At 48.0% G+C, this 12,143-nt stretch overlaps 1 protein-coding gene and 1 pseudogene across 1 annotated transcript; one reads left to right on the top strand and one right to left on the bottom strand.

The window, feature by feature from the left end:
- Positions 1–1,830: 1,830 nt before the first annotated feature.
- GRP (gastrin-releasing peptide) lies at positions 1,831–11,819 on the top strand (the record flags this gene model as incomplete). Its single annotated transcript, XM_006891763.1, has 2 exons — positions 1,831–1,969; positions 11,575–11,819. Coding segments are annotated over exons 1-2 (384 nt in total), but the record flags the coding sequence as incomplete, so codon positions are not given.
- Positions 8,139–10,988, bottom strand: LOC102856624 (annotated as a pseudogene).
- Positions 11,820–12,143: the final 324 nt, after the last annotated feature.

The raw sequence follows: 12,143 nt of genomic DNA on the forward strand, positions 1-12,143 counted from the left end.
AAAAGTCGGTGATCTGCTTCCAAAAAAAAATGGCAAAGTATTACCCCAATGGTTGTGAAAGAATAGCGCCCTAAATTAGAAGTCATGTGAAAGATGCAGTGGATGACAATGGCCTAGAGCATGTCCACACAGGTCTGGGGACACAGTTCAATCCATAGCAGTGTCAGTCAAGGGCCCAAGAGCAGGCATCTAGGCCAGGAGGTCACCTGAGAGGGCAGCTACAGGCCAGAGGAGAGGAAGCAGTTGAGAATGGTCAGTGGTTTTGCAGTGTTTCCCCTGCGTTTTGCAGGGATAATTCAACGTAAAAGTTTCTAAAACAATCCTGGTTAAATTAGTGAGAAGTGGCATGAGTTTTTAGCTGGTGTGGGTTTAAAATTCTCCCAAAAGCCTGGAGTTGTCAAAAGTGCTGAGACCTGTACATTCCTCTGCTCAGCCAGGCACTTAGTGAGCATCACTGTGATCCTGCTAACCAAAAGGCTGGAGGTTCAAATCCATCAGCCTCTCAAGGGAGCAAGTTGTGTCCCTTCGCTTCTGTGAGGATTACGGAATTGTAAGGATTACCCCTAAGGGAGCAGCAGTTCGGCCAAGCCTGGGCTTTCTCTTGATTTTCACTTGGACCATCACCTCAGGATGATATGACTGTATTTCCTCAGCTGAGAAGAGTGATCTCCACAATTCCTTTCCAAGTCCAAGAGCCTTCAGCCACACAATGTGCACGTGCATTGAGAATGGTGCTGACTTACTGAATCACTAGGAAGTACAAAGCATGTGTGGAGTTTAAAGTTCCTTGACACACACAACCCTGTGTTGACCTGGTGCTCACCAGCACTGCTGGTGCCAAGTGCCTGCAGCCACCCAAGGGCATCGACACTTCCTGCAGCCAAACGTGGCCAACAGCACTCCCCCAGCATCTACTTATTGCTGTATTGATAGGTTGCCCAGCTCTTTATTTTGGGGGCATTAGAACCTCAGGAGTTGAGTCGATGAACAGTTCATATTTGGAAACAACAGAGAATAGTTAAGGGACTTCAGCAAGGTTTGTGACAGACACTTAGGCACAGTGGGGCTCGCTGGTGGAACAGCCCAGGGAAGTGGTTGTGGCGCGGCGTCCTCATCCATCATGTGGACGCTCGTGGAAGGAGGGAGTCGGGTCGTGAAAGTACCATTCCCTCTGATCGCCAAGCTCATCATACTCTCTGCTCCATCCGTGGTCTCACACAAGCGGGCAGCCACAGCTTTGTAAAGCCCAGGGAGGTTCTAGGGCGCTGCTGGTGGGGGTGGGGTGGAGATATGGGTTCAGGGAGGGAGTTTTGGGTGGTAAGAAGTGGTCCTTGGAGGGTCAGAAAACACGCACAAACCCACTGCCCGTGGAGGCTCCACAGCCTCGTGGGATCCCGCATATTAACAGAGGCAAATGGCTGCAATCTCTATGGAAGGTTGCCAGGCCTTTTTCTTGCTGGAGCCGCCGGCTCCATCCTGGGGCGGTTGAAGACTACGAAGGGTCTCTCCACGCCCCGCTCCCCAGTGTAGGGGTTCCTAGCCGACCGCGCCCCATCGCGCCCCGTGGCGAGGGCGGGACACCGGGAGAGGTGCGGGTGGCCAGCGGGGGGCGTGCGCTCCAGTGCTCGCGGCTCTGGAGGAGGACGAGCCCCGGGGGCTGCGGGCCTTGTCATCGCTCGGCGGGAGATGGATGTGTCGGGGACGCGGGAGACGTCAGAGCGCGGGGCCGGTGCCGAGCCCCCCGCCCCGCCCGGGCTGCATATAAAGCGCGGCTGGCGGGGGCGGCGCTCGGGTCCCCTCGGCTCCCGCCTCGCGCGCTCCCGCAGGACCATGTGCGGCCGCGAGCTCCCGCTCGTCCTGCTGGCGCTGGTCCTCTGCCCCGCGCCCCGGGGACACACGGCGTCCGCGTCCGACGCCGGGGGCCCCGTGCTGCCCAAGATGTACCCGCGCGGCAACCACTGGGCCGTGGGTGAGTGTCCCCGCGCACTCGTCCCGGGTCAGCCCCGGGGCCCCATCGTGGGGTGCTGCTGTGCGATGACCCTTCTACTCCAGCGCCACCGCGTTCTCCCCAAACTCCATGGCACCCGTCCCCAGTTCCGGGAGCCCATGGGCTCTCCCTGGCCTCAGGCGTGACTCCAGCAGCGCGGTCGGTCGGTGGTCCTGCCACCCGCATCCCCAAACCTGTGAGCCGCCACCTGGACCTTTCCTGGCAGAGGAGGCCACGTTCCCTCCGCACCTGCCCTGCGCCCACCCTACCCTGTCTGCGGCTCTTTCGTGGACAACTTTGGGAAGCGGGGTTCCGCGCTTGTCCCCGGTGGCCTCACTTTCCGCCCTGGCTTGGCGTCCAGGGGCCCTTTGGCGAGGGGGAGCAGCCAAGGTGCCCGACCGGGCGCAGGCCCCTCCCCCGGCTTTCAAATCGCGACAGAGTTCTCTCGGTTCTTTTCTTTACGCAGCTACTGTCTGTCCCCTACCCTGTGCATAAGCGCCCCCGGTTGCCGAGCGAGTTCCACGCGGAGCTCCGCGATCGGGAACAGGCTGTCCCTGCGTCTGCTCTGCGCCCTGGGAGCCTTTCTCCTCTCCCATCCCTGGACCCACCACCTCGCCTCTCCTCTCACTCCGCCCCTCCTGAAACTCTCCTCTCCACCTTGCCCCTCCTTTAACTCCCCTCTCCACCCATCAACCAAAAAGACTCGTGCTCTCCCGACGTAGGCTGGGAAGGTCCCTAGTCCCTGTCCCCAAAGAGCGAGATTTTCAGCTTTTGGGCAACTGGGAGACAAGGAGGGGCCCCGTTTGCGCCCCCTAACATCACCCCCAGCAAGTGCAAAACATCAAGTTCAGAATATATCTCCATCCCCACGCCTGCAAAACTAACCCTCTGGGAAGCTGTGGACCCTCTAATATGAGAGAGAGAGAGAGAGAGAGAGAGAGAGAGAGAGAGAGAGAGAGAGAGAGAGAGAGAGAGAGAGAGAGAGAGAGAGAGAGAGAGAGAGATATGTGTGTGTAACGAGCCTTGGTGGTGCGCACTCGGTTGCTACCAGAAAGCCCTGTAGCTGGTATTCACCAGCAGCTGCCTGACAGCCTCTGTAAAGGTCTACAGCCCTGAAACCCTGAGGGGCAGTTCTGTTCTCTCCTGCAGGGTCCTTGGGAATCTAACTAGAAGGCAGTGTGTCTGTGTGTGTGTGTGTGTGTGTGTGTAGTGAGAGAGGGAGGGAGAGAGAGAGAGAGAGAGAGAGAGAGAGAGAGAGAGAGAGAGACACTATGTCCTTGGTCACCGGCTCATCTGCTTAGGAACTGAGGAGGATGGGTTGGAAAAGTACCTGCTAATTCAGATGTCAGCCACTCACAGGTGGCTGGTGCCTAAGAGGAACGCAGGGTCAGGAACAGCCTGGCTCACGTTTCTTCTGTGTTGTGTCTACCTCCATCAGAACCAGGGGAATCCAGACCTTTGAATAGAACACTCTTCCTTATCGTTCAAAGAATTCTTTGCCAAGCCTGGCAGACTTAGGGGTACTAGCACTTGTGATTTATGGGGGACACAGTGAACCCAGAGTCTGGTGTTCAGGGCAGGGCTGGGACAGGTGATGCTGAAGATGCCAGAATTTCCGAGAGATAGCATTTAGGAGGCCTCAAAGAAGCCAGAATGGGGGCAGACACTTTTCTTTAAAAGGACTTTAAGGGGGTTTAGAGATAGTTGTCATTTCCTGGTGCCGTGAGTGAGTGGGCTGAAAAAGTGGGATGAAACTTTGAGACTTCTGCCCTCTTTTTGCGTTTTCTCATTGTTGTATTAAAGAAGTTTATTATTAGGCAATTATTGCATGCCAAAGAGAGGAGGAGGGCTCACAGGGAAACTATTGCTGGCCAGTCTTATTTGAACAATCAGCATTTCAGTTAACAGCTGAGCTCTTATCCACTGCGCCCCCTGGGTTCCTTGCTGAGAAGCAAGGGACGTGTTATTTCTGGGCGAGCCAGATTTGCTGGGACTCTGGGGCTTGGCTGGCCCCAGAATTTTAGAGATCTGACATTTGATCGCCCTTCATGGTGGCACTGGGGCATCCCCAGCCTCTAGTACTCTTTTTCCTTATTTACTCTCCTACTCTTTAATTTCTTTTCTTCTCTTGTTGCTGGCTGGGTGGAGCTGAGGAGGAGCAAGAGAGAGTGGGAAGGGCAACAGAAAATTCCTGTGGGCCTTGAGAAACTGTGAGCGAGATGCAGTTTGCTTGGGGGAGGCATGCCCTCTGCTGACATATGAACGTCTACAAGAAGGCATGACGCTGCCGGATGAGATTTAGCCTCCACCCATCCTGAGTGAACGTGTGTCCCCGAATCATGCAAGACATGCAATGTAGTTGTCATTATATTGCTCTTAATCCACACATATGATTCCAGGAGGAAGCTGGGAGCTCTCACTTGCAGGTTGGGGAAGGAATGTCTTCTTTCAGAAGAGAGAAGTGTGCATTTCAGAAAAGGACTGGTAACAGCTTAGAAACGTAGCAGATTCACATCTGGCAGGGCTGGTAGTGAAAATGTTTTGTTTGAGAGGTGAAAATAGATGTCAAAGCTTTACAGCGATGAACCCTTCCTGGACTTTGTGGGATGGTCCCAGTCACGGCTGACACTTTAATATGAGACGCCTCTCTACAGGATGAATTCTGAAACAATAACCATTCAGATGGTGGGCAGTTTGACCTGCTTCAGAACCTGTGAGATGGGGTCTAGGTGACTCCGGTTGGATGAGTTCTTAAAGTGCTTCACGCTTTCATCTAGGTTTTCATGCTGCTCGTTGTTGTCAGGGGCTGTGGGATCGGCTCCACATAGTACCATGTGTATTTTGTAGGATGGAACCTTGCTCCGACCTGTGCCACCCTCCCCGTCTCTGTTGTACCCATTGTTATAGTCTTTAGGTCGATCTACTTCCTAAACTGGGATCATTTTCAAGTTTGGGACTTGTATTTGTGCTTCAACTCTGCCCTTGAGTGGTATCTCTAAGTGGTTAAAAGGACATGAGCTTTTATTTCCAGCTAAAGTTGTGTTGTTTTGGTTTTATTTTTTTTTTCAAGTGCCTTTTTGTCTAATTCTGAGAGCTCCAATTATTACAATATGGGACATATGACAAATAGGGATGGGGACACATAGACGTGGGCATCACATCCATGTTGCCATGGAGACGATTGGTGGACAGTCGCCAGCTCAACAATGAAGTAGGCGCCAGAGAGGGTGTGCTTGGTGGATGTCATAGAGGAGATTTTCTTTATTAATAACAGGTCTGTGGGTCCTGGAGGTAGACATTACTCACCTCAACATGCAAATATTGCACCGAAATTCATTTCAGGTCTCTAAGATCCTTCTTAGGGTCACTATGAGTCGGAAACGACTCGACGGCACATAACAACAACAACAACAAGATCCTTCTTAGATCCGTCACGGCTGGAGGAGTTCTCTGTCCTTCCGTTTCAGGGAAAATGCCTCAAACTATGCAGAGCTGGCAGGGGCAAAGTCCTTGTTTGTGGGAACAGCCCCATGTCCCCTCTGTTTTACGTTCCCATTTGCCGTGTCCTGAAGAGATGACAAGGCATTAGGAAGGGCGAGAGGGATAGGGATTATTCCTGAAGCGTCCGGGTTTCTGATTCTTGCCTTCCTATGTCTGTGATTCGATTTCCTCTGTAGAAACAGAACCAAATGCCTCACTACTTGCAGGAAGCTGTGTAACATGATCACGGTGATGGCTGAATTCGCGGTTACTGCATGGACACAGAGACACCAAATGTCTCAGGAGTGAATCATTCAGGACTCTAGTCCTTCAGTTCAGCCTCTCTCTTAGTCTCTCACTTTCATTGTCGTTGAGTTGGAATGGATTCAAAACTGAGCCTACACATCTTCAAGGATATGAACATGAATGGCTAAGCACAATTGATAACAGTGCATCTAAATTCCAAAATCAATCTCCATAATAGTCTATGTGTTTCCTACTGCCAAAGGGGCCCTTTAGAGTAGTGAGAGAAGATCTTCACCCTGAAACCCACAGCGACCCTTTTCAGCAGGAAGTAGCTAAGAAAATACGCCATCCCCTTTTCCTTATGAATCAGGGTGAAGTCTCTCTCAGGGAGGAGTGATAGGGAATGGCAAAGGACACACTGACAAAGGAGATTAATCAGAACTGGCCTCAACAAGCACTGTGACAATTGGACAATTAAAACAGACATTCGGGGGCGGGGGAGAAGAACGAACTGGGGAGGAGGGTAGAGAAAACAATGCAACAATGAATGAATGAAAACCCAAAATCTCTGTAAATGTTCATTAAAACTAATAAAATTTAATAATAATAAAAAAAAACCCAACAACTGAGCCTACATCACATGAGAGGAAATGGCCCACCTTTCTCTCTGAGTGCTGCTGGTGGATACGAAGTGCCCGAGTTTGGTCTGGAAGCACCGCTCCGTACCCACCAGGCCACCAAAGTTCCCTGCGTTCTCAGCAGGTCACTGAAATCCTGGCCTGTCACGAGCAACCTGCCAGCTGTGTGTTACATGCCTGTGGAGGCAAATCTAATTCGAAGGCAAAAGAGAGGAAGACCTTCAAGGAGGTGGGTGGGCACAGTGACTTCACCAATGGACTTGAATGTGGCAGAGACTGTGGCAATGATGCAAGTCAGAGCAAGGTTCATAGGGTCACTGTGACTGTGGCTGCCTGAACTGCACCTAACAGCAACAACAGCCACGGAAGTATTTTTCCGAGTCATGCTGTGCTGATATCTGACCCTGGTTTCTTTTCAAAGCGTTTTGCAGCTCATATCCTCACATCTCAACTGCAGACTGAATTTTAACGCTATTACGTTCTTAGGAAGTTAAAGGACACTTGAAGGCAGCATAATATAGTAGAGTCTGAGCAGTGAGCTGGTCTCGATCCTTTGCTCAAACTTGTGTAAGTGTTGACAAGTGTTTTCACTCAGCATATGGTGTGAAATGAAACAATGCACATTTGAAATCCTGCGGACTCTCAGTTTCAATACACAGGCCACTACATAGCTTATGGAGCACTGACTTTCAGTTCTTAGTGATGGGGGAGGACCACGTTGCACAGACCCTTATTATATAATTGCTGTCGATGAGCTGTGAATTTGTAAAACGTTGACTTAGCAAACTCTGTGTAATAGATACCTTTACGATGATAACACAGTGGTAGCTGCTGAGGCTGCTCATGCCAGCCCAGCACCTCATAAGGGAGCTCTGGTGATTTGGTGGTGAGGAGCTGCGCTGCCAACACAAAGGCACATGGTTCGAATCCACCAGCTGCTTCATGGGAGCAGCTCCGTGGGAGCTTCTCCTGTGCGATTTACCGCATCTGAAAACCCACCGCAGAGTCAGCTACAGGTTGATTCTGACTCAGCAGTACACAACAACACCAACACCTCATAGGTTTTGGTTGCTTGCCTGGAGGGTCACGGTCATGATTTTATGGACTATTTCAGTTAACTGGCCCAGCAATGTGTTTAGTGCTTCTGTTGTAGGCTTAATTTGTCATGTAGTGTATGGATCTGAAAAGCTTGAAAAATTGACATCCAAGGCACAATTGTTGGCCTCTATTCACCTGGAACAGCAAAGGAAGAAAGTAAGTTTGGAAAATGAGGAAGAATTGGAATGAGTGACTAATTAATCACCTCCTTTATCATGAGATCAGCAGAACTAGATAGTGCCCGACTACTGTTACTACCATTACATCTTCACCAAAGACTCTATAGAAGGATCCTGATCAACAGGAGGGAGATACAGAACAGAAGTTAATATTCTCCTGGATTCTAGACTTTCTGGAACCATGGGGAATGGATAAGCCCCTTAATGTATTGCCTTGAGAAAAATCTCTACACCTTAGACCGCAAATATCCTCTGACATCTTGTCAAAACCAAACAACAGTTTAAGTAGTAAGAACATTGCCTTAAGCATTACACATTTTTTTAAGTGTTAAGGTTTTTTAGAAGTAGAAATATTTATTCAAATTATCTTAAACTAAGTAAATCTTTGATGGCTAATGATTTGCGTGTAAGTAATGCTGGCTTTCACATTGCTTATTTCCTTTACTTCATTCAGAATAAAGGTGCATCAGTTGTTCTTGAATAAGTCAACTTTGAAAAGTTCTTGAAAGTTCATCTTTGTAAGAGAGAAGCTTTGTTCTTGGCATGCTTCATTTCCAGTTGAGACGTTTAAATTAGATTCTTCTTACATGCGGCCATTCGCTTCCATTTGAAATGGAACAGTTCTTTTGCAGATCCAGAAAGCTGTCCAAATTTCTGGCAGCATTCCTGCTGGCATGCCTCTGTCAGCTTGACTTCTTTGCCTTTTAATCAGGCCTCATCCAAAGCTTTGTCTGAGTTCTCATAGTCAACGAGGGCTTTGCTACGTCTGCATAAGAGTTCCTTGTGGCCTCTATGTTGAGCATGTAGTTTAGAGCAGCTCAGTCAACCTTAAATCTTCATCTGATGAGACTCAGTTTCCTACTTTTCTAAGTTTCTCAAATAGCTCATCAACATTCAAAAGGTACTTTTAGATGATTGTAGGCTCTTCTAAAACAGGCTGAAGTGTGGAGATAGTCATCTGCCAACATTTTTATGAGATCTGCTCATTCTGTCAGTTTTTCCACATGAATCTTTGATCTTATTACAGTTATTAGTTAGAAAATTCTTCTCTTGTTTAAAAAAAACAAACAAACCCACCTCTTTACCTAAAAAAAAAGGGATTTCATCAGCACTTTTCACCAAATATCTCTGAAGTCAATCTGTTGGAGATCAAATTGGTACCAACAACTCAAAAGATTAGATAATAACCACCGCTAGGGATGGATCAGGGAGCGGGTGTTAATGAGAGACAGACGGCTCAGTAAAGGGGAGTGAGTTAAGGGGGACAGCACAATAAATAAATAAAGCACATTGGAAAAATGTCACATGAAGTGTCACCAAGTCGTATGTCTAGAAACATTTAAGTTGGTGTATGCTTTGCTGTGTATAGTCTCAGAAACAACAACAATATTAAAATACGTATATAAGGAATCAAGTTGCAGGAAGGAAATCACTGATGGTAGACAGAACTTTTGAAAGAGAATTCCCTTTTGGTGTACAGTGACAGAAGGGTTTTCAAATCTTTTTCGGCATAATTGGCAGCATCAGGATGGATGGTGAAGAGATTGAGATTGTTAACAACTTTAGTCTGCTTGGCTCCATGGTCAACACTCTTGGCACCAGCAGCCAGGAGATAAAAAAACTTAGTGCAATGGGAAAGTCTGCTGTTAGGGACTTCTCAAGGGTACTGAAGAACAATGGTGTCACTCTGGAGACTAAGGTGCATCTGATACAGGCTATGGTCTTTGCAATCATTTGTTATGCATCAGAGAGTTGGACAATGACTAAGGAGGATAGAAGGAGAATTGATGCCTTTGAGCTGTGGTGCTGGGGAAGAGTACTGAATGTACCACGGACTGCTAGGAAGACAAACAGATTCATCCTGGAGAGGGTTAAACCAGGCCTTGGAGGCAAGGATTCTGGGGCTTCGTCTGACACACTTTGGACATGTTGTAAGGAGAGAGAGGTCCTTGGAGAGGGACATCATGCTTGGGAGGGCGGAGAGATGGTGCAAGATGGGAAGACCCTCTATGAGGTGGATTGATTCAGTAACTGGGGTAATTGGGATGGGTGTGTCAGAGGCAGTGAGACTGGCACAGGATAGAGCAGGGTTTAGGGCTGTTGTACATAGGGTTGCTATGAGTCACAAGCAACTCAACTGCACATAACAACAACAATAAAATGAAAAATAACCTAGTGACCGACAAGTTGGAATCCACTCATAGCTACCCCTCAAGTGGTTTTCAGAGGTTGTAAATCACTCAGGAGATTGCCCATCTTTTCCCCAAGGAGCAGCTGGTGGATTTGAACCACCTACCTTTGAGTGGTCAGAACAACTTCCTATTTACTTGCCTTAAAAACTTCTAAAGTCTGACAACACTGAGCCATGAGGAGCTCTTTCCTTGTGAGCTGTCAATCAAAAATATCAAAGATTTCCTAATGTCAGGTATTCAGAAGTGCTCTCCAGTTCAACTAGAGAAAGGATGAGAATGTGAGCATGCGGAGGAGGAGGAGACGGGAGGGGAGGGGAGGAAAAAAAAATAAACGAGAAAAAAAAGGAAAAAACAAGAATGTGAGCATGCTAAGGCAGTGGCTGAAGCATTGAGGATGCACATTCTGAATGGAGACCTCTTTCTGACACTGTATTCCCCACATGGTCACAAATTTCCATGGTTCTGCTCATTTGGCTTCATTAACAGTAGCTTTCACTTCCTCCTCTGGCTGCGCCACGTCCCTGAAAGCTGTATCTAGAGCATCACTCTCCACTTAAACACCAAAGGAAACAATTCTGCAGCGAGGGGCTGAGAAGGAGCAGGCCGAACTTGTAACTCTTTGTCATTATGGTTCTTAATAAATTGTCGCTTTGAGGGGAACCTTCCTAAATCCAATCTTAGTGAAAATTCTAAGAAAGTTTAAGGAAAAATTCCTTTGGTACATCAGTATTACACATAAGAGGTAAACAGTATTTTCCTCCTGAAGTGTGCACAAAGAAATGTATTTGAACTTTTCTATTCAGCTACAATTCCCAATTAGTTGGGGAAGATGTTTAAGCTCGGTCTTTCAAGTTAGGAATAGAATTCTGTGCACCCAGAATGGGTGATAGAATTTCAGGACGGAAGATTCTCTAGGGTTTCATCTAGTGTGGGTTGTTCTTTTCATCACAGGGGATATTGAAGTGTAGGAAGGTGACAAGAGTTGACACAGATCACCCAGCATGTTAATGGCAGTGCTGGACTGGACCGGGCTCCAAAAACGCTAATCTGGATTCTGTCCAATTCACTGCGTGATTTTTAACAGAGAGGAAAGCCAGTCACTTGCAAATCATCTCCTAACACTAAAACAGTCTTTTGTCTTACATTTAAGAGGAAGCTGTACCTGCATTTTAAGAGGATTCGGTTTAGTTCTTGGTAGTGGATTTGAACTACCAATCTTTCAAATAGCAACTGAGCATTTAACCATGATGCCACTGACCCTTCACCTTTCCAAGAATGATTCCTTCTCCAAGGCGTGACCTCTCGTAGCACGTCCCTTATATGTGAAATGAAGTGACACCATCTTTGCCTCTCAGGAGCACTCTGGGGTCTCAGAAACATTGCTTTTCCTTTTACCATATTTATTCACTGTCTAACTTTCAGATGCATAGTAAGTAATCGAAAAGACTGTGGCTCGAATCAGCTGCATCTATCTTGAAAGTGACATCATTGCTTTTTAACACCTTGGAGAGGTCATTGACAGCATATTTTTCCAATTCAATGCTTCTTTTGGTTTCTTGACTACTGTCAAACCAAGCATGTTGACTGTGGATCCAAGCAATATGGAATTATTACAACATCAATCTTCTCTCCATCTATCATGATGTTGCCTGTTACCCCAGTGGTGCAGAAATCACAAGAGTGTTTTTAAATTTCTTGCTAATTCCCTTTGGTTAAAGTTGTGACCTTTGTTTGGGGGGTTCTTTTGTTGGCAGGGCACTTAATGGGGAAAAAGAGCACTGCTGAATCTCTGTATGTTGGTGAGAGGAGCCGGGAGCAGCCGCCAAGGGGGCTTCTGACCTGGGAAGAAGCTGCCAGGAATGTGCTGCGTCTCGTCAATGTGAAGCCCCAGGTGCACAGAAGCACTCGGCCCCCTCCACGCCTGCGCCGGAACCATCACCTGCCTACCCAGGACGCAGAGGACAGCAGCACCTTTGAAGACACAGGTTCCAACGTGAAGGTAAAGCTACTCTACTGAGGAGGCAGGGAGCGGGCACACCTGGAGGCACGACCAGTTAGACAAGTTGTTGTTGTTGTTGTTGTTGTTGAGTACGAACAAATAGGAACGGCCCCATAGCTGACCCTCCAGTGGGTGTTCAGAGGAAGCTTCATTGCATGGCAGGAGATTGTCCATCTTTCTCCCACGGAGCAGCTGGTGGGTCTGAATTGTGTGCCTTTGGGTTGGTAGTTCATCTCTTTATTGCTGGGCCACCAAGTCCAGAGGACATAAAATCCTTTATGCTACAAGTCTTCAAAGTTACCAGTTAATGAGGATAACACCCAC

The sequence above is a fragment of the Elephantulus edwardii genome, unplaced genomic scaffold, assembly GCF_000299155.1.
Source record: "Elephantulus edwardii isolate Elephantulus edwardi_28Jun2011 unplaced genomic scaffold, EleEdw1.0 scaffold00103, whole genome shotgun sequence".
Classification (NCBI taxonomy): Eukaryota; Metazoa; Chordata; class Mammalia; order Macroscelidea; family Macroscelididae; genus Elephantulus; species Elephantulus edwardii.